The 23,037-nt window shown below is 42.0% G+C and overlaps 1 protein-coding gene across 4 annotated transcripts in view; it reads right to left on the reverse strand.

Moving 5' to 3' along the window:
* Positions 1-2,066: 2,066 nt before the first annotated feature.
* The window catches only part of timmdc1 (translocase of inner mitochondrial membrane domain containing 1), a 58,014-nt gene continuing 37,043 nt past the window's right edge, over positions 2,067-23,037 (reverse strand). For 2 of the 4 annotated variants that reach the window (XM_041204117.1, XM_041204114.1), the window contains exons 2-8: positions 17,403-17,672; positions 14,170-14,335; positions 11,432-11,520; positions 9,439-9,506; positions 8,143-8,221; positions 3,587-3,697; positions 2,067-3,264 (exon numbers count right to left, since the gene is read on the reverse strand). In XM_041204117.1, coding sequence (XP_041060051.1) covers positions 3,108-3,264; positions 3,587-3,697; positions 8,143-8,221; positions 9,439-9,506; positions 11,432-11,520; positions 14,170-14,335; positions 17,403-17,672 — 940 coding nt within the window. In that variant the 3' untranslated portion in view covers positions 2,067-3,107. Of the gene's footprint in view, positions 3,265-3,586; positions 3,698-8,142; positions 8,222-9,438; positions 9,507-11,431; positions 11,521-14,169; positions 14,336-17,402; positions 17,751-18,657; positions 18,740-23,037 lie in introns of all 4 variants that reach the window. The other 2 variants (XM_041204116.1, XM_041204115.1) reach the window with 2 other exon arrangements.

A 23,037-nucleotide genomic window follows, 5' to 3' on the forward strand; every position in this document is an offset into this window, starting at 1 on the left:
CGCCGGCGCACACCCACCGCTCCGCACTCCATTGGTCGGCCTGGCCGCCGCGCACTGCGCCTGCGCACATCCACCGCTCCGCATTCCATTGATCGTCCTGGCCGCCCGTTCCCATGGAGACCAAGCAGGGGCCTAGGTACAAACTCCCAGGGCAAAGCCTATCTCACACTGACTTACTCCACTGGGGTTAGAAACGTTCCTCATTCCTTTTGTCCCTTAAAATACAATTAGTTAGAAAATGCCTGGTTTATAATTAAATTCCCCCAGGGGTTGCCAACCCTCCAGGATTGGCCTGGAGTCTCCAGGAATTGAAAGTCAATCTCCAGTTTGCAACTCTGGACAAAAATCATCAGCATGATAAAAATTTTTTTTTTTTTTTTGTCATTTTCTTTGAACATTTCGCTTTACCAGATTTAAAAATATTGAGTGGGGGGGAGGGGGTGGGTGGGGTGCGGAAATGGCCGTTTGGCTGACGAATAAGCATTATCCAATTGGGTAACGAGTCTTTTTACTTTCCAGTTGGTATTGGAAATCGGTACTTCACAAGGATGGAGGCGTCGACCGACTAACGGCCGGAGGGTGCGACAAGTCACGTGATGAAACCTCGAGGAATACGTTTAATCACAGTTGGCAACTCTACTCGTCCTACCGTTGGTAGCCAAATATGTCCATCTACATCCACATTCCCACCTTCAGTCAACCAACATTTCATTGAGATGAAAACAGAATTACCTGGAAAAAACTCAGCAGGTCCGGCAGCATCGGCGGAGAAGAAAAGAGTTGAAGTTTCGAGTCCTCATGACCCTTCGGTCATGAGGACTCGAAACGTCAACTCTTTTCTTCTCCGCCGATGCTGCCGGACCTGCTGAGTTTTTCCAGATAATTCTGTTTTTGTTTTGGATTTCCAGCATCCGCAGTTTTTTTGTTTTTATTTCGTTGAGATGCCCTGACTTTCCACACTAATTGAAATTAAGCAAAGAATCTCTTCCTTACCTAATTGGATCCTTGACCTGTTTTTGCTGGCCTTCGCCAATGCTTTTATAACAAATAAGCCGAAGAGTTTGCAAAAAGAACACATTTTTGATTACCTATAATTTTAATCTTGGATATTACTCACAGCAGTGTCCCAGAGATTTATCATCAATTCCATTTCCTGGAGACTGCCTGAAGAATTGGCAACAATAGGTGCCTCTGGGGGTTATCTTGGCTTGAGGTCTAATAATTATTTTGCTGCTGATGAAAACTACTTAAAACCAAAAATTATGGCTCAGTCAGTATCCAAATCAGAATGAACAATAATTTTAAATCAAGGAAGTAGTGAAGGGGAAAAATTATCTTTATTTTAAAATTTTAGATTTTTGGTGTGAAAGTCCCCAGACTTAGGAGGACAGAATAAGGTCATAAATCAGGCAACTGCAGTGGGGTGGGTGCGACACAGCATCTCCTTTCTCTTTAATATTCTGAAATTGCAATGGAGAAGGGGGAGGCTCAAGAGGGGTTCCACTTATTCAAAGAGAATTAACACCTGACTCCTACTCTCACTGACCTTCCTGATAGCACCATGCTCCATAGGCACATGGTCTCCATACTCTCTACCAAACCTCTTAATTGCTTTAGAAACTGTTTCTGATTGTTCTTCAACCAGGGTTAGCTGATTTCAATCCTGGTGAGCTCAGAGCTCTCCCTCTGACTGCCTTTTGCCTGACCAAACCTTCTGGGGCTCTTCTCCTTCCTTCTATCATCTTTCTCCCAGCACTTCCATTCCCATCCAGGTTCACCCATACGAGTACCTGTCCTAAAACTGTCTCCCCAGTTTGCATACAATGTAAAACAACTCAATGCTCAAGTATAATGGTTTGAACGCAAGTAGATTTTTCCATCCTGTGCCTTGCTCAAGTTTGGGTACATGTTGTATTTCGTTGGTTTCACCATGCTATAACCTGCTCTTTTCCAAATGATTTAGTCAAAAGTTTAGCTCTTTATTTTTTGCCAAGCAGCATTTTTGTGAAAAATTTGCGTCACTCAGTACAAATAACTTAATTTTGAGTAATGTTCCAACTCTCAAATGTAAAAAATGGTTTATTAATCAAAACCATTTCCTAATCTGCTGCCTCATACAACTTTGTTTGCTGCAATATGGCACAATATTAAAGACATTATTGTAACCACAAACCACATTCTGTAGGTAGAGCAGAATTTACTTTTCACTGACCTGATTTCAAGAAAATGCTTTTATCATTTGTATATCAATATCTAGTCCAGCGATAACACTTTGTTATAAGATCAGAATGTGTTTTCAACACAAGTTTTAAAAATTCATGCTACTGTGGCCCAACTTGTGTGTTTTATTTACACTGTACTCTAGTTCAGCACACTGGTTTAACAGTACAAACTCCTCTGTTGCTATATTAAATCATAATCATTGCTTAAAATGCCACAGACAAGAATTAATGTCAAGATGTTAACCTGTACTAAAAATATAACAAAAAACTAAACTCCAATTATCGAAATACGAGATAAGCACCCAGGTGGTATTGGAGACTTCAGCGTGTTTGTTCAAGAAGGATCATCAAGTGAAATTCTAATCTTGGTCATTCTGTTGAGGTGTAGCCCTGAGAGACGGTTAGCTGATTTCTTGTGGAGAGAACTGCCAGCCACACTCAGCCAAGTTCACTTGCCGAGTAATCAGCTATGAATCAGTGCCGAGCAGGATTTAGTTGCAAATTTACTCCACTCTCCAAGTCAGCAAGAGCTGAGTAGGCACAGGTTAAAACTATTAAAGCAACTAAGATGCAAACTTCATAGAGATTCATCATTTGCAAATACTTTTCCAACTGTTCAAAACGTCACAGTCAGAGGGATTATTACAAACAATCACACTGAACATTCTGAATATGCAAATAGTCCTGTACATTCACAATCATTGGTGAAACCGAAAGCCAGAAATTCCGGGTATCATAGTTCCAATGAATCCAGCCCTGGAATTTACCTTGGCTGCACTGTCCTTCAGTAGCAGTCAAGGATTTAATTTTCGTAACTGGCTCAGGCATATACAATAATTTCTCAGAAGTCTTTTGCAGTTGGTACAATCCGTGCAAACTCCCTTCTTAATTCTCCAATTTAGTCAGATTTGCTCGATCAACCGATGGCTCTAAATTTCTGGGCTGGTTCAACAGCTCTTCCAATTTCTCCAAATCATTTTCCATTGAATCTTTGCCAGCAATTTCATCAATTAAACCTTCTGTCACTTGGAGTCTGGCTTTCCTGGAGAGTTGACACATAAACACAAGAACGCTCAATAAAAACCAACCTAATGGCATTAAGAAACTGCTAATAAAAGGAAGATTTAAAGGGAGGCATTGTGTGATTTATATGGGCTTGAAATGGGTTATCAATACTGAAACTACAGGAAATGTATACCAGTCTGCTCAGCACTTGAAAAGAGAGAGGTTATTACATTTCAGGTGGAACTCTTCTGTTCAAAAAGTCAAAGCCATTAACTTATACGATATTTTTCAAACATTATTCCTCTAAGCTATTCTATTTTCAGTGATTTATTTCTGATCACTGAATTACTGCTTCATACCATTCTTCCAACCTAAGTTCGTAAATCTCTCGCCGCTCTCTACGTCTCCTTTCCCGGATGGTCTCCCCGCCAACTTTCTGCGTTGCCAGGATCAATGCCCCAGCTGGAACCCTGAAACACAAACCAGCAGCGAGATTCACATACGGCTGTCAGCACAAGTTACCCACGGTCCACAGTCCAAATCAACGCCAATTTGGAGTGAGACATTACTCTAAATGCAGTCTTTAAATTTGTTATCGTTTGAAGACTTTTGTCTTTTCCTTGGTGGCTGAATTTCAAGCTCTTTTTATCTTAAAAAAAATGAACTACAAATGTAGCAAAAGCAAAGCTCTGTATTCTTAAGAAATCAGAACTTACCTGGTTCCAGGTGGAGGCCAAGGACTCCATTTCCCAGCAGGCTAAAGAGTTCTGGGCATGCACAGAGTGTGGCCATTGACAAGTGGCACATATTCTGTTCCACTTTTTTTCCCATCTTCAGTTAAAGGGGACATCAGCAATGTGCCTGCTTAGAAAAACCACGCAAAAACCTGGTCACACAACCCAGGTTTGGTTCCATAACATGTAGAGTCACGGAACCCAGAGGAGGGAACGCAAGGAGAGGAGACAGGGAGAGGACTCAGGGAGAGAGAGAGAGGATCCAGAGAGGGAGACCACAGGTGGGGGAGAAGCCACTGGGGAAAGGAACAAAGAAAAAGGCTCCAGACAACAAAAGGTTGCTGCTGTTGGCAGGCTCCAAGTAGTGAGGGCTCAGGAGAAGCCCTGGAGAAATGAAAAGAGAGCAGAAGTTTAGTGGTTCTGTGCTGCAGGGTATGGGGGCAAAGGTAATCCTTTGGAGCAATGGTGTTCTGCTTGGTGTAGCTGAAGAGCTGGAGTTGTACTTGTGAGTTGGTGCCAGAGTGCAGCTTTGGAAAGCCAGTGGAAGCAGTCTCAGGAGAAGAGTAAACCATCAGGAGGTGAGTGGTGAGTGGTCATTGAGGCAGTCTGAGTCGGAGCGACATTTGGACGGAATTCAGAGGCTAGAGCTTTGAAGGCGAAGACTAGAATCCTCGTGGGGGGGGAGGGGGGAAGACAGTTTTAATGAGATTGTGTAACTCACAGTGGACACTGATGTCTGGGTGGGTCGCGGTGAAATCCATGGGGCCAGTCTAGGTTGCATCTGCCATTAATTGTGCAGTGTGGTGTGCTCGGCCACAGTTTGCTGGTTAATTCACATGTACCTCATGTTGATTCTGAAAGTTAGAGCATAAAATAGATATGGGGCGGGGATTTTCCAGAGCCGCCCGCTGTCGGGATTATCTGGTCCTGCTGAAAGTCAATGGGACTTTTGGCTGGGATGCTGAATCTCCCACACGGGTCCCACCCCAACAGGGCCGGAAAATCCTGGCCACTGTGAATGGTTTTACTTTTCTGATCTTGTATAGTAAAGCTTATTTTGCTTGCTCAAAAGGCATGGGATCTTGTGGCTTTGTTCTCTTAGTAAATACCCAGAATCTCAAACTTTGTCTACTTTAAACAAAAAGTTACTGGTCCCTAATCAGATCGTACCAAAATATTGGGGGGGGTGGGGGGGTGAGTTTGGTTCAGGATTATAACTATCAGCAGCCACCAAGCCCTCCTTTTACGACACAGTGACTGTCATCCCAGACGACGAGGCAAACAAGGAAAAAAAAGTATCTCAAGCAAGTGCCTTCAACTGTGCATTATCTAGTTGAAAACGTTACTTGTTAATACAGAGTCCAGTCGGAAACACTCGAGACATTTTTATGTTGCTGCTGCCTTCGGAAAAGCTGTAAATTCCTGGAACTCCCTCCCTAACAGCACTTGGGTGTACCTACACCACACGGTTCAAGAAACAAGCTCACCACCACCTTCTGAAGGACAATTAGGGATGGGCAATAAATGCCAGCAATGCCCACATCCCATGAATGAACTAAAAGAGTTCCCATCCTAAAGCCCTGTGTCCCGGTAGGTCTCATGGCTTCCAGAACAAGGCAAGTAAGCAAAACTGCAGCTAACAGCAACCTGTTGGCTCTCTGCTGCAGTTTGTTGCATTGAAGCACTTTGGAAGTATAGTCGCTGTTGTAATCTAGGAATTATAGGTAGCTAATTTCTATACAGCAAGCTCCATATACGACAAACAGCAATGAAATACATGACCAGATAATCCATTTGAATGATTCTGGGTGAGGGACAAATATTTGCCAGAAATACTGGAGTACTCTCCTGCTCTTCTTTAAAACACTGCTATGCAATCTTCTGTGTTCACCTGAGGGGGCAGGCAGAACCTCAGTTTAACGTCTCACCTGAAATACGGCACCTCTGACAGTGCAGCACTCCTTCAACACTGCAGTGGTCAGCCTAGGTATTGAACTCAAGTTTCTGGAGTGAGACTTGAACCTACAACCTGGCTGACACTTATGTCTATGTGAATTCAGCAACAATTTTTGGAATTTTTTTAATCGCTACTTGAATTCTGCTATTTTCTTCAAGGAGACACAGTCTTAAAGTTAGAGCTTGGCTGCTTATGAAAACCTTCCAGTAACAGCTTAAATCAGGAGGTGGAAGGGAAAGGGGAATTTGATGAAATTACAATCACTAGGGAAGTGTTATTGAGCAAACTGACGGAGCTGTGGGCTGACAAGTCCCCAGGTCCTGATGGTCTTCATCCTAGGATCTTAAAAGAGGTGGCGTTAATTTTCCAAAATTCCCTAGATTCTGGAAAGGTTCCATCAGACTGGAAAGTAGCAAATATAACCCCTCTATTCAGGGGAGGGAGAGGGGCAGAAAACAGGAAACTATAGGCCAGTTAGCCTGATGTCTGTCATGGGGACGTTGTTAGACTCGATCATTAAAGAGGTTATGGTTGGGCACTTAGAAAAACCCAAGGTGATCGGGAAGAGTCAGCTTGGTTTTATGAAAGTGGAATCATGTTTAACCAATTTATTGGATTGAAGGAATAACATGTGCTGTGGATAAAGGGGAGCCTGTACTTGGATTTCCAGAAGGCATTTGATAAGGTGCCATGTCAAAGGTTATTGCAGAAAATAAAAGCTCATGGTGTAGGGGGTAACATATTAGCATGGGTAGAAGATTGGCTGGCCGGCAGAAACAAGAGCATGCATAAATGGGTCTTTTTCTGATTGTCAGGGTGTAATGAGTGGCGTCCCACAGGGGTCTCAGCATTTTACTATTTATATCAATGACTTAGATGAGGGGAGTGAAGGCATGGTAGCTAAATTTGCAGATGACATAAAGATAGGTAGGAAATTATGCTGTGAAGAGGACATAAGGAGGTTGCAGACGGATACAGATAGGTTGAGTGAATGGACAAAAGTCTGGCGGATGGCGTATAATGTGGGAAAATGTAAAGTTGTTCACTTTGACAGGGAAGAATAAAAAGCAGAGTATTACTTAAACTGAGAACAACAGCAGAATTCCAAGGTGCAAAGGAATCTAGGTGTTCTAGTGCATGAGTCACAAAAGTGTTGCTGTAAAAAGAGACATGTTGAAGCTTTTCATCTTGCACTCATCAGGACACTTCGCAAGAATACCAATATAAGGGGAATACAACAATTTATACTGTATGTGAAGAGAGTGCTGATTGGTTAGCAGGTGGGCTCTGATTGGTAGAGGCATGTCATGGAGAATGCACTAGTGATTGTGACTGGCAGTTAACTGCAAAGCATCATTTGAAATTTAAACCAGGCAGCTTGACCCTGATTGGTCAAGGCATTGCCCTGAGGAATGAGTCAGCGAATGGCTGTCACTTATTTTGTTTAGCTGAAACAGGTGCAATGTGTATACATGTTCTGTCTGCAAAGAACAAGACCCTGTGTATTAATATGTGTGGCTTCCAGTACACGCAAATACACCACACTGAGAGCCTGACTGACAACTGTAAACTGGTTGTCAGTGTAATTCTTACTGAGGATTATTTGGCAAATGTTGTCCAATCGCAGAATCACATCTAATGCTGGGCACTTTCTGCCTCAGAAGGTGGTGGAGGCGGGGTCACTGAATATTTTTAAAGGGGAGGTAGATAAATCCTTGTTGGGCAAGGGAATCAAGGTTACCGAGGGTAGACGGGAATCTGGAATTTGAAAGACAAACAGATCATCCATGATCTTATTGAATGGTGGAGCAGGCTCGAAGAGCTGAAAGGCCTACTTTCTGCTCTTACTTCATAGGAGTGAAATTAGGAAGGACTTTTCCCACAAAAAGATTTGTGGAAATATGGAACCATCCCCGCTAAAAGGTTATAGATTCCTGGTGTCAATTGAGATTTGCAAGACTGAGGTTGATAGGTTTTATTAAGCAAGGGTATCGAGGAATCAGAGGCAGGTAACTGGAGTTGAGATATAAATCAGCCTGATTTAATTGAATGATAGAACGGATTCGAGCAGTTGAATGGTCTCCTCCAGTTTCTAATGTTTGTAAACACAAGGCTTATAATGAGGAACTATGTATTCTTAAAACACAAAAATTAAATGTTATTACACAATAACTTCAAAAGTAATTAACCTTCAATTACCTTGCATAAATGTTTATGAACTCACCCCATTAGTGCACCAATGGTTGTGCCTGCTAAGAATCCACCCAGTCCAAGATTCATCCGGAATAATCCTCCTGTGATTGCTAAAAATGCAAGGATCTTTTCACATTAGCTCACAAGGACAAATCAGCACGCAGATAGTTTCAACAGATAAAACATAATTGCGATCTTTATTTAAGTGCTCATGTAGTGTAAACGAACACTGCTTTCATAAACGTGTTTGTTCTGCTCTGCCTACTGGATTCAGACCCTTCACTTACGAGAACCAAAGTCTCAATATCAAACAGGGCATTACAAGTGAACTCCTTGGTAGCTCAGTTTGGAACAAGAGTGTACAGCTGAGCCACACTGACAAGAGGGAGCTAGGTTCAATTCACAAACTGCATTGAATTAGCCAATTGGTGTTAATTGTATACTAATTGTGTGTTTAATTGCATGCATAAACCGGGGGTTCATTTGTGTTCCTACAGATAGAAATAGACTAGAACTGTGGCGATTGCATTAGGAGGTGCAAGTTTGTGACGTGTATCTCCGTAAATAAATGTTTATACAATTTATAAGGATGAGGGTCCAGTTCCATCATTCCCTATCTGGCTTTATGAAATAGAACAGTTGGTGTCAGTGGCGATGGGGGGCAGGGGTGGGAAGTCTGTTTTAAATTATCAGCCAATTTGAAAAAATGCAGTCAACTAACTGATCCTAGTTTCTTTAGGAACATGTGTGGGTGTCTGTGGTAGGACATGTGTAGAGGAAATTATCAGGTATGAGTTGTGATACTCCCATGGTTGGATACTCCACTGGAACTCACTGTCCAGCCACACGTACGAAGGACTCCCAGTTGGGTCGACTCTTTCCGGGAGTGGGGTGAAAGCCAGTTAATGAACAGAGAGGAAGGTAGATAACACACAAGACATTTCCATTTGTGGGTGACAGCAGAACTAGGGGGCCACAGATACAAGAAAGTCACTTATAAATGCAGTTTAAAAAAAAATCAGGAAAAACGTCTTTGCCCAGAGAAGTTAGAATATTGAACTCGCTACCACATAGAGCAATTGAGGCATTTTTGGGGAAATTTGATGCGTACGTAAGGGAGAAAGGAATAGGTTATTCTGATAGGGCGAGATGAAGAGAAACGGGAGGAGGATCACGTGGAGTGTAAACGCCAGCACGGACCAGCTGGACTGAATGACCTGTTCCTGTGCTGTATAAAAAATATATGTGCACTCCCAGGGTTTGAATACTTCTAAGTAGGGTATCTTAGCAATTTTTTTTACAGGATAGCTTCTAAGTACACTCTCACCTCCAGCTGCAGAGTAGTGCTTCAGCAAATCCTGATCATGATACACAGACAGACCTGTGCTAACTGTACTGTTTGAAAAAAACAACAGTAAGTTAATAAAATAAATAAAATCTGTGCAAACACATCTGTGATTCCCCCCCCATCTAGAAAATCAATGTTGCAATCATATCCCATGATAATTGTATGCCCTAAGCACAGATACAGCTTCTCAAGCATGCTTCAATTACCAGAATTATATGTGACTAAATCTTCTTCATTACAGCATCCTTGACCTCATACTTCACTTTACTGCTTATACATTTAGAGTCTAATCTTAACTTATTCTTTGTGTCTCCGCAGACCTGATTTCCGTTTGAGAGCTGGGACCCAAAATCATTGAAATATGATCCGGGATTGGCTGCAAACAGGATCTCAAAGCCAATTCTTTCGCTAATCAAGTCGCAAGGTATTAATACTTGACCTAATCATTTGGCTGAAATAACCAGGTGAAATTAAAGAGCACTGAGCCTTCTAATCCTATTGCACTGACGGCCTAAGGGAAGTGGCCTTGTCTGAAACTAGCGAAGAGCAGATTAAAGTTTAATAACAGGCTGCCAGCGAACACAGTTTATGAGGTCATTTGAGCTCACCGAGATTACTTGTTTATCTAGTTATTCTCTTGAGAACAGTGACGCCAGGACTGTCAGAACTTAGAAGAACATTTTTAAAAAACACATGCAATGCTATTTACCACCCTCTAGGACATGTTGACTTTCCAACTTATTTTTAGCTGCATGGAGACCAACAATTTAGTTCTCTGATCTATCCCCTTACTCATATTACAGTGGTTACAAGAATAGCCCATTAATGCGATAAGAATTAGCACTTTCGACTGGCCTGGTGTTGCCTGAACCATGGAAAAAAACACTGGCTACCACTGCAGATTCCGTAACCAGTAGCTGTTTCATCTTGATTGGCCCACAGGCCGATCCAAAGATCTATATCACATTATAGTGAGTGCCCCACACAGCCTCCCCCAAGCAAAGAGAGAACACACTACAGGTGCACATTGGGAGGTTAACCAACACAAGGCAAATACATTTAACAAGTGCAGGTCATCTCTAAAATATTTCCAGAATTATGTTTACATAACATCCTTAACAACCTCAGAATATCCCAAAGCACATTACAGCCAGTGAAGAACTCTAGAAATGAAGTTAAAGGCACTGTGATCACTGTCAGCCTAGTAGTGATAGCACTCCCCTGAGCCACAAACTCATGAATTCAAAGTGAACTGTAGAGACTTGAGCAGTTAACCCAAGCTGACACTTAACTGCAGTACTGAGAGAGTACTTACTGTCAGAGGTGCCATCTTTTGGATGAGACATTTTACAAAGGCCTTCAGATAGACGTAAATGACATTACTTGAAAATGAACACGGTGTCCGGCCCAATATTTACCATTCAACCAAACGACACTAAGTCAAGACAATCTGATTATGTTAAAAGCAAAATACTGTGGATGAAGGAAATCTGAAACAAAAACAGAAGACGCTGGAAAAACCCAGCAGCATCTGTGGAGAGTGAAACAGTTAACGTTTCAAGTCTGTATGACCGCTCTGAAGAAGGGTGACTTCAAACGACTCAAAACGTTAACTCTGTTTCTCTCACCACAGATGCTGCTGGGCTTTTCCAGCGTTTTCTGTTTGTCAATATGATTATGTAACTCATTGCTGTTTATAGGACTTTGCTGCCTGCAAATGGGTTGCTGTGATTCCTACACTGCAACAGTGACTTCATTTCTAGAGCTCTTCACTGGCTGTAGTGTGCTTTGGGATATTCTGAGGCTGTTAAGGATGTTATGTAAACATAATTCCTTCCCTTATTAGGCATGTTTTGTTTGCAAGTAAGAAATACAAAAGCAATTTTAATCCATACTGATCATAACAGCTTGTTGTCCCTGTACACTACAGCCACCTTTAAAAACTAGAATATTTACTTAATATTTCGCTTACTTGAATATTGCCACAAATGCAGTGACTCTCCAGCTCCATCGCCACCCATAACGGATGAAGCCCCGGACTGCAGCATCTTGTGCTGACCTCTATTAGACAAAACAAAAACAGCGATAACACAGGGTATCAAAGGTGCTCAGTCACATAGGTTACACTAGTCAGTGTCCCACCCACAAAAGAAAAATCCCCCGGGTTCCCACAGCACAACTGTATTCTAAACTAACTTGCTTACACATCGCGTGAGATCATTTGCTAAAGTTGTAATCATTTTGCCCTTGTGGTATTGTCTTTCTGAAACCCAGGGTCATATTGGGACCTATACCACAGACAGGACTAGAATGACGGGAAGTGTAACTAACAGTTATTCTTTTTCAAATCAATCTTAAGTAAAGGAAAATCTTTGCATCCTGTTACCCAGTGTAATGTTACAAAACAGGCATATTCCCATTACACTCACGCAGATTACTGGATTCCTCACCCTATTGTGAGCGGCTCACTGAACTGCAATCATAGTGTCTGCTCTGCTAGGGCCCAGCACTTGGAAGAATGGGAGTAGCAAAAGTAAGTGCCCTTCAGCCAATACGTCAGTCTAACAGACCAAGTGTAACGTGAGCTACTGTAGGCTCTCCCAAACCTTTGTAAATAAATAAACACAAGGAAAACTTCTGGAGGTTAAATAATAATTATACTGCTCTCTGAATTGAGTGAAAACTACAGAATTGCTGTCTAAGATTATTCAATGCATTACTGCTCAGTAAGTCATCAGTGTTGGACCTGTGATATTCTCATGATCCGAATAGGCTTGAAATAGTAACTTTCAGTGGTGTAATATAGTATATCTATAAATATCTCGATTGTTTTCATAAACAGATCTTCGTGCCAGGTTTGGAATCTACCAGCAGTAACTGCATCAATGTATTTAAACGGAGTGCAGTTATAGGTAGAGAGAGGGTTAGCAGAAAAGAAAAATCAGTGAAAATTGATTAAAAAATTAATTTTTCTTTGGTTTGGGGAGGTGCAAGTGTGTGTGTGTATCTCACGGGGATTGGTGCTGGGATTCCCTTTCCATTTATATAAGTGATTTGGCGTAGGCACAAATGAACTGATATGAAAAACTGCTGGAGATATCAAATGATGGCATCTGGCAAACTGTCTGGAATAAGAGGATACACAGCAGATTAAGAGGCTGGTCAGATGGGTGGCAGATACAGATCCTTGTGGATTAGCACTCTGTGGAGGAAAAAAAAATATAGTGAAAGGAAATGTATCCAAAATGGCAAGGTTTAGAGTGGAGGATCAGATTCATAGATCTTAAAGGCAGGGTACCCGTCTTTTTATCCCAACTTATATTTGAGATCATCTGATGCTTTTTCTATTGATATATATGCCAGAGTGATGAAGGGAATACATTCATTTTTACTGTTTGCCCTCCCCAGGAATTAAATAAGGTCGATTGTCCCATCTGCTTGTACGCTGGTCAGGATGGGTAGAGGGGCTTTGGAGGAAACGTTTCTTCCTTAAAGGTGAGTGAGTTAGGGGTTACAATTCCCCCTATAAACCTGAAGCCTAAGTGTGACCCCCAAAGGAGTCAGACTCTCAGACATATGTGGGGACATCCTTAGTGAGGGTGAATTCCTCCACGTTGGGAATAGTTCACCTTGCATCACGAGATTTGGCCTGACTCTAATTGTTTGGAAGTCATTGGGAATGGAACGGTGATTTCTTTTTGTTCCCCTAGAGCAGGATCTCATCTGTTATTTCGTGCTCAGGGTTCATCAGTTCCAAGTCCATGAATGCTTGGCTGGCACTGGTGTTTGATAGCACAGTTCTTTCATCATGGCAAAGAGGAGAGGCGCTAAGAGGCATTCTTGCCTGCAGCCTCCATTGGAGGAGGAATGGGAGGGAGGAAAAGGAGAATAATGATGCTGAGTGGCTGAGACAGGTGTTGAAGGATGGGATTCGCCCAAGCATAATCCAACAGGAATTCACACGCCATCTGGAGAAATGTCTTCATACAACTATGATACTTTTCTCTACTTGATCATGTGGAAATTACATCCACCGTGTGTGCATACTGTGATAATCACAAAAATAATTAATGAGGAGCTTAGGAGGATGATTAGGATGTGAAATTGTCCATTATTGAAGCAAGGCATATTAGTTCTATTGAAAGAGAATTGATACTGTGAAAAAGGGATATTAAAGGATTTGTGAGCAGGAGGGAAAGCTTAGACAAGACAGCCTGTGAGTTAAGATAGAATGTAGCTCACAGAGAGATAGGAGATTTATTCTGTTACAAAATGCAGAGGTTTCTTAGTCCCATTGCAGTGGTGGAAACAGAATCCACAATGCCTAATAAAAGGAAAATAAATAAATATTTGGGAAAAATGTAGGAAAAGGGCAAGGAAGTAAGCAGGTGGCTTTCTCAGAGAGGTGTGATAGGCTCAGGAAGGTCTCGCTCACTCACTCTCTGCTCCCCATCTGGGAGGATCAAGGAATCATCGTTTTCCGAAAGGAATGTTGGCATGCAGCCTGTGACTGACAGATCCTCCCACTTCTATTCACTTCCTGCCCGAGCTCCACCGAATATCACAGCGGAAAATAAGCATCACAAATGCACTGAAGCTATTTTCTGCTGCTATCCATGCCCCTCCTCTCCTCACCAGGACAACTCCTTCCAAAATAAAAGTAACCTCCTGATTTCTTGCATAACTTAGTTTCAAACCCAACAAACTCACCACAGCCTCCAAGCGATTTTTGTACACCTCAGCTTGACTCTGTTCGATGTAACGAATTTTAGCATGTTTGGCAGCGGGAATGCCCCCATACAACATCCCAACACATGCAGCTACGATGACACTCTTCCAGAGGTTGGTTATTTCCTCAGGATATCTCTTCATCTCACTGTGTGCACAGTACATGGATTGAATTACATGCAGTCATTTTAAAACACATACCTAGCAAATGAATTTCATTTTTAAAAAGAAACAATTTGTTGCGAACTTTATGACTGCAAAACTGAAGGATGCCTGGGGAATTAAACATTTATTAAGCAAAAATGTATTTGTTGAGGACAAACAAGGCAAGGGAATGCACAATAAATGGTAGGATTCTGGTGAATGGGGTTCTTGTGGTGCAATGACACTGCCTTTGAACCAGCAGTTCAAAGTCGCACTCCATGGCTTGTTGTTCATGATGTGGCCAAAGAGATTGACAATCAACCTGCTAATCCTTCCAACATGCCCGTGGCTGGCAGTAAGAGTGGGAAAGATTCTTGGTCAGTGCCATACTTGATACAGTGGTGACCCTCAAGCTATAGCCACTTGTAAGGTCCCTTGAGGACTACAGCTAATTATGGATGGATGGTAGGATTCTGAAAAACACAGAGGAACATAGAGACCCTGGCGTGAATGTCTGCTGATCCCTAAAGGTAGCAGGGCAGGTAGATAAGGAGGTCAAAGCGGCATAGGGGAGACCTAGAGTATAGCAGGAGGAAGGTTATGCTAGAATTGTATAAAACAGTAGTTAGACTGCAGCCAGGGTACTGCAAAGAGTTCTGGTCACCGCATTACAGGAAGGATGAGATCACACTAGAGAGAGTACAGAAGAAATGTATGAAGATGTTGCAGGAACGGAGGATTTTAGGGATGAGGAAAGATTGCACAGGCTGGGTTTGTTTTCTTTGGAACACAGGAGGCTGAGGGAAGATGTAATCAAGGTGTATAACATTACAAAGGGCTGAGATAGTGGGTAGGAAGGAGCTATTCCCATTTGCAGAGAGCTCAATAGCCAAGGGGGCATAAATTTAAAATAATTGGTGGAAGGATTAGTGGAAAGGGTTGAGTAGTCATATTTTCACCCAGAGGGCAGCAGAAACTGGAACTCACTGCCTGAAAGGGTGCAAGAGGCAGAAACCCTCATTGCATTTTAAAAACACTTGGGGCAGAATTTTGCCGTCAGTGTGAGGAGGCGGGTCCGACACGCCGATGGGTAAAATGATGTGTGACGATGTTGGGCGTGCGTCCCGATGTCATCGCGCGTCATCTCGATATTACGTTTGGCGGGTACAGGCTGGAGGAGGCTGCGCGCCTGCCGAACTGTCAATGACCTATTAAGGCCATTAGAAAAGTACTTACGCTTGTTAAGAACCTTAAGGTTGGTGGGCGGGCGCAGAGCCCAGGCAATCTTCGCAATCTTCAGGAAACCTCATCCACGGGCAGGATGAGATTTCCTAAAGCTTTTATTAAATAAGTAAATACATTTTCCTAACTTCGCAAACATGTCCCGGCTCATGTGACACTTGTTTAAATAAATGTTTATTTATTCAAAAGTTTTCTAATCCATTCAATCTGGCTGAGGCAGCTCTGTGCCTCAGGGAGATTGCTGCGCTCTTCGGTGTGCACGCGCGAAATAGCACAGGGCCCTCCTCCCCCTCCTCCCCCCCCCCGCCTGCACAGGTAGCCCTGAGCACGACTGGCTGCACGATACAATGGGCGGGCTGCGTAAAATGGCGGCACACAGCCAATCACGGGCGGCGATTGGCTCCGCCCTTGCCCCCGCCCAGCCCACCCACCCACCATAGGAAAATCTCTCCCCTTGGACATGCACTTGAAGTGCTGTAACCTACAGGGCTACAGAGCAAGAGCTGGAAGGTGGGATCAGACCAGATCATTCTTTTGCAGCCATCATAGACACAACGGGCCGAGTGACCTCCTCCTATACTGTAAATCTTTCTCTTTGTGTGCTTTGCGTTTCTATAGTTCAGGCACTCAATCTCAGTAACAAGCACCAGGTTATTAGATACATAATCAATCTCCCTCTACACAATGTACTTCAGCAAACGTTTCTCCTTCGTCAACATGACATTTTCCCATTCTCCCCTTCAGCCAGCCTGTGGCCTCTCTGGTGTGGGCTGAATGACCTGTTTTTGTGCTGTGGACTCAAAGGGAATGATACCAATAGAGTCATTTACAGTTCAGAAGAAGGCCATTCAGAAAATAAAGTCCATGCTGGCTCCCCGGGGAGCTATCCAGTAAGTGCCACTCCCCTGTTCGATCCCCATAGCCCTGCAGGTGTATTTCCTTCAGGCATCCATTGTTTCCTTTTGAAATTATTATTGTTTCTACTTCCACCACCCTTGTGGGCAGAGAGTTCCTGGTCTTTACCAGTCGCTGCATAAAAAAGTTCTTCCTTACACACAACACCGCGCCCCCCCCCAAACCCCACCCAACTGCATCTCTTGCCCAAAACTTTAAATGTGTCCCCTAGTCCTTGTACTATCAACTAAGGGAACAGTTTTTGTCTACCATATCTAAACCTGTCATAATCTTGCACACTTCTATCAAATCCCCCCTCAATCTCCCTTGCTCCATGGAGAACAACCCCAGCTTTTCAAACCTAACCTTGTAACTAAAATCCCCCATCCTTGGAGTCATGCTGGTAAATCGCTTCTGTACGCTTTCAGGGACCCTCTCAAGGATCTTTCCTAAAGTGTGGTGACCAGAGCTGGAGTCTATATATCAAATAATCCAAAACAAAATTCAACATTTTGATTATGAGCCAGGGTGGAACTGAGGTTACAACACAAGACAGTCACAACAGGAGAAATGAAAGGTAAAGACAAAAAGATGTGTAAAGAAATGGCAACTGTACAATACAAGGCACAAAAAAATCCAATCTGGCTGGCACAGTGAACAACACAAGGCAGGCAATACTAATGCAGAACAATAAACAAGGGCAGCAAACCTCATAAGGACAACTTTCGATGAGAGAGTGGTAGCGATGGATTATTTTGCACGACGCTCAAAGAGGTTTGAGACTGCCAATTGTTTTGAAATAATTCTTGTGCCACACACAAAACTAGGTCTCACTCTGTTCTGCAATTCTTGCCTCCTCGTCACATGTATTTCCGAGGGAACAAAACATTTTGTCTGACTTAATACAGATAGAAGCTAGGTGAATTCATACTCACTTGCGATCAAAGAGCTCCCAGATTCTGTCCCATCCTGTTTCTGGGGCCTGGGGACTGCTGATAAATTTAGGCAGCTTCTCAGCTTTCCTTCCCACTTCTGCTGCATACACTTGAGGCAAGTGAAACATTTTTCTGAAAGAGCAGTTCCGATAGATCTGTAGAAAACGCATCACCTGACAATTCCATGATTTAGGAGCACGTCTGTAGTTTGATGCATCAGTCCCCACCGTTCCTCCTTCTTCATCTTTCATCCTTGTCTGCAACGTCTCACTACAAATCAACATAGGAATTAACCAAATCGTATTGCCTACCAGCTTATTTATACCCCTCTTCAGAGAACAATGGAACCTGAGATAAAAGGGGGAAAAAGATATTTTAGAGTTACTGTGGCAAGCTTAGGAAAGCTATAGCTGGGATAGCTGTTTGAGCTGTTGAGGTAGCAGCTAGAGCTGTTAGCTCTGGGCTGGGAGGAGATGTAGTTTGAATCAACCATCCAGCCAAGCCAGAAAAGTCTTGAGCGACAGAAAGCAGTTTTATTCTGAGATTTGGCTTTCCACAGCAGAGTGGAAGCGAGTTACAGGTCATGTGGTATGCCTTTACTGAAGCTACAGCAGTTTGCCTTGGGCAATATTACTGGGTTTTATAATTAAACGTCTATAAGGGAGTGTTGCCTGATAGGTGTTTACTTGTGGATCTGACCAAGTGGAAAATCTTTTTTGGGGAATGTTTTGTAAGACTAACCTTAATTGTGTAACTGTAATCTTGTGTGCTTAAGTTTTCTTTAATTCTTGTTAATAAAACTTTTACTTTTAAATTTTAAAATCCCAAAAGCGTTACAGGACCTCTTACTGCTGAAATCAGTACATCTTCTTCGTTTTCAGAATACACAAAAAAGGGTATAGCCCGTAAGCCGAGTTTCCCTCCGAGATTTGGTTTGCACAGCAATTAACACCGGCTGTGGTCATAACACCCCCAACACCAAACAACTAGGTTCCATTGGTAACATCATTTCTACCTTCTTTGATGGAGCCCTCTAAGTTAAATTATTGGAGCAGCTCATTCTCACCCCTAACTCAGTGGGAGGTGCAAGATGGGGAGGTAATTACAAAAATAGGTTGGGAGAAATCAGAAACAATAATTACAAACATAAAAGGGAAGCTCACATAACACACTATGCATTAGTCTGCTAATACTGCCAAATATTAAGTTTCTAAATCAAAAAACATACTGTAAAAGTTTGCTCTTCTCACTGTACCTCATGATCTTCATTAGAAGATGGTTGTCCTTATCACCTTGACTGTGTGTAATTTGCTACTGTGTGCCTTTCGAGCCATGATCTGATTTGGTGTTTGGGATATTGGCATCAGGTATGTACATAAGAAATTAAAAATGATAATTATGTATGGAAAATATGCTGTGCATAGTTTAATCTGTCATGCCTTGGCCCCCAGAATTAAAAGGTAAATCTACTCAGTATTCCTTCAGTGATAATTCCAAAAAAGTATACTGACAGAATCTTACATCATGGAAGGAAGCCATTCAGTCCATCATGCCTGTGCCAGCTCTTTGAAATAACTATCCAGCTAATGCTACTGCCCAGCTCTTTCCCCATAGCCCAACAAATTTTCTCGCCTTCTAGAATTTATCCAATTCCGTTTTGAAGATTATTATTGAATGCTTCCATCACCCTTTCATTCAGTGCATTCCAGGTAATAAACCCCTCTGGTTTTTTTTGCTAATTATCTTAAATCTGTGCCATCTGGTTACTGACACCACAAACAGTTTCTTCCTATTTACCTTTATCAAAAACCCTCCTAATTTTAAATACTTCTATTTAATCTTTGCTGCTCTAAGGAGAACAATTCCAATTTCTCCTGAAGTCCCTCAACCCTGCTACTACTAAATCTCCTCTGGAACCTGCTCCTGGGCCTGGCCAGGTTGGCTGTTAACAGGTCCAGGCAGCGAGCGATCGAGGAGGTTGTCTGACCCGACTGTCTGCCCCTCTTCCACGGCTTTGTTCGCGTCCCTGGAGAGGGAGCACGCGGTGTCTGCTGGCATTGTCGAGGCCTTCTGTGCTCGGTGGGCACTGTGGAGTTTTACTGACCCTCTTAATCACATTTTGGTTTAATGCTTGTAAGTTTCCTTTAAATTTTGTCTTTGTTTTTGCAGTCTCCCTAATTTAAGGGGCTGCTTTTACTTTATCCCTCGTTTTGTTAAATTTAGTTTATTTGGTTGACTCAAAAGAGTTAAATCTCCTCTGCATCCGTCCTAGAGTGTGGTACTCAGAATAGGACACAATACTCCAGCTGAAGACTAAACAGTGATTTATAAAGGTTTAACATAATTTCCTTGCTTTTGTATTTTTCCAACACACAGTTGGCCAGTCTCTGTCCTGCCCTCCGTAAATTTAAGATCATCTAAAACTCTGCTGTGTCCTCACTCGCACCATCCTGTTCTCCCATCACCCCTGTGCTCGCTGAACTACATTGGCCTCCAGTTAAGCGACATCTTGATTTTAAAATTCTCATTCCTGTTTTCAAATCCCTTCATGGCTTCACCTCTCCACAATCTCCTTCAGCTCAATAACTCTCTGCGCTCCTCCAGTTCTGGCCTTCTGAGCATTCCTGATTTTAATGGATCCTACATTGGTGGTTGTGACTTCAGCTGCCTGTCATTCGGAAGCCTGACACCAGATTCTCCAATATATCCAAATCTATACGCCAAATCTCTATCTATCCAAATCTATACGCCAAATCTCTATCTATTCAAATCTATACGCCAAATCTCTATCTATCCAAATCTATACGCCAAATCTCTATCTATCCAAATCTATACGCCAAATCTCTATCTATCCAAACCTATACGCCAAATCTCTATCTATCCAAATCTATACGCCAAATCTCTATCTATCCAAATCTATACGCCAAATCTCTATCTATCCAAATCTATACGCCAAATCTCTATCTATCCAAATCTATACGCCAAATCTCTATCTATTCAAATCTATACGCCAAATCTCTATCTATCCAAATCTATACGCCAAATCTCTATCTATCCAAATCTATACGCCAAATCTCTATCTATCCAAACCTATACGCCAAATCTCTATCTATCCAAATCTATACGCCAAATCTCTATCTATCCAAATCTATACGCCAAATCTCTATCTATCCAAATCTATACGCCAAATCTCTATCTATCCAAATCTATACGCCAAATCTCTATCTATCCAAATCTATACGCCAAATCTCTATCTATCCAAATCTATACGCCAAATCTCTATCTATCCAAATCTATACGCCAAATCTCTATCTATCCATATCTACACGCCAAATCTCTATCTATCCAAATCTATACGCCAAATCTTATCTATCCAAATCTATACGCCAAATCTCTATATATCCAAATCTATACGCCAAATCTCTATATATCCAAATCTATAAGCCAAATCTCTATATATCCAAATCTATAAGCCAAATCTCTATCTATCTATATCTATACGCCAAATCTCTATCTATCCAAATCTATACGCCAAATCTCTATATATCCAAATCTATACACCAAATCTCTATATATCCAAATCTATACACCAAATCTCTATATATCCAAATCTCTATATATCCGAATCTACATACAGGTGAGACCCCAATTAATACCCATCACCCAATACAATTAACACCCAGTTTATATAAATATTTATAATATGTTTACATAGATAAACAGGATAAAAACAAAAAAACTGCAGATGCTGGAAATCCAAAACACAAACAAAAACAGAACCAGGAATTACTTGGGAAAGCTCAGCGGGTCCAGCGGCCTCGGGGGGAGGTGGGGGGGGGGAAACAGCAGGACCTGGGTGAACATTGGGAAGGTCCTGAGGAAACATTAACTCTGTCCCTCTCCCCCCCGAGGCTGCTGGAGCCGCTGAGCTTTCCCAGATGTTTGTGTGTGTTGTGTATATATAAGGACCAGGAATATCTATAAGGACCAGGAATATCCATCAGGACCAGGAATATATATAAGGACCAGGAATATCTATAAGGACCAGGAATATCTATAAGGACCAGGAATATCTATAAGGACCAGGAATATCTATAAGGACCAGGAATATCCATAAGGACCAGGAATATCTATAAGGACCATATCCATAAGGACCAGGAATATCTATAAGGACCATATCCATAAGGACCAGGAATATCCATAAGGACCAGGAATATCTATAAGGACCAGGAATATCTATAAGGTCCAGGAATATCTATAAGGACCAGGAATATCTATAAGGACCAGGAATATCCATAAGGACCAGGAATATCTATAAGGACCATATCCATAAGGACCAGGAATATCTATAAGGACCAGGAATATCTATAAGGACCAGGAATATCTATAAGGACCATATCCATAAGGACCAGGAATATCTATAAGGACCATATCCATAAGGACCAGGAATATCCATAAGGACCAGGAATATCTATAAGGACCATATCCATAAGGACCAGGAATATCTATAAGGTCCAGGAATATCCATGACCAGGAATATCTATAAGGACCAGGAATATCTATAAGGACCAGGAATACCTATAAGGACCATATCCATAAGGACCAGGAATATCCATAAGGACCAGGAATATCTATAAGGATCAGGAATATCCATAAGGACCAGGAATATCTATAAGGACCAGGAATATCCATAAGGACCAGGAATATCTATAAGGACCATATCCATAAGGACCAGGAATATCCATAAGGACCAGGAATATCCATAAGGACCAGGAATATCTATAAGGACCATATCCATAAGGACCAGGAATATACATAAGGACCAGGAATATCTATAAGGACCAGGAATATCCGTAAGGACCATATCCATAAGGACCAGGAATATCTATAAGGACCAGGAATATCTATAAGGACCAGGAATATCCATAAGGACCAGGAATATCTATAAGGACCATATCCATAAGGACCAGGAATATCTATAAGGACCAGGAATATCTATAAGGACCATATCCATAAGGACCAGGAATATCTATAAGGACCATATCCATAAGGACCACGAATATCCATAAGGACCAGGAATATCTATAAGGACCATATCCATAAGGACCAGGAATATCTATAAGGACCAGGAATATCTATAAGGACCATATCCATAAGGACCAGGAATATCTATAAGGACCAGGAATATCCATAAGGACCAGGAATATCGATAAGGACCATATCCATAAGGACCAGGAATATCCATAAGGACCAGGAATATCTATAAGGACCATATCCATAAGGACCAGGAATATCTATAAGGACCAGGAATATCTATAAGGACCATATCCATAAGGACCAGGAATATCCATAAGGACCAGGAATATCTATAAGGACCAGGAATGTATATAAGGACCAGGAATATCCATAAGGACCAGGAATATCCATAAGGACCAGGAATGTATATAAGGACCAGGAATATCCATAAGGACCAGGAATGTATATAAGGACCAGGAATATCTATAAGGACCAGGAATATCTATAAGGACCAGGAATATCCATAAGGACCAGGAATGTATATAAGGACCAGGAATATCTATAAGGACCAGGAATATCTACAGGAATATCTATAAGGACCAGGAATATCTATAAGGAC

Source organism: Carcharodon carcharias, chromosome 14 (genome assembly GCF_017639515.1).
Source record: "Carcharodon carcharias isolate sCarCar2 chromosome 14, sCarCar2.pri, whole genome shotgun sequence".
NCBI classification, from domain to species: Eukaryota; Metazoa; Chordata; class Chondrichthyes; order Lamniformes; family Lamnidae; genus Carcharodon; species Carcharodon carcharias.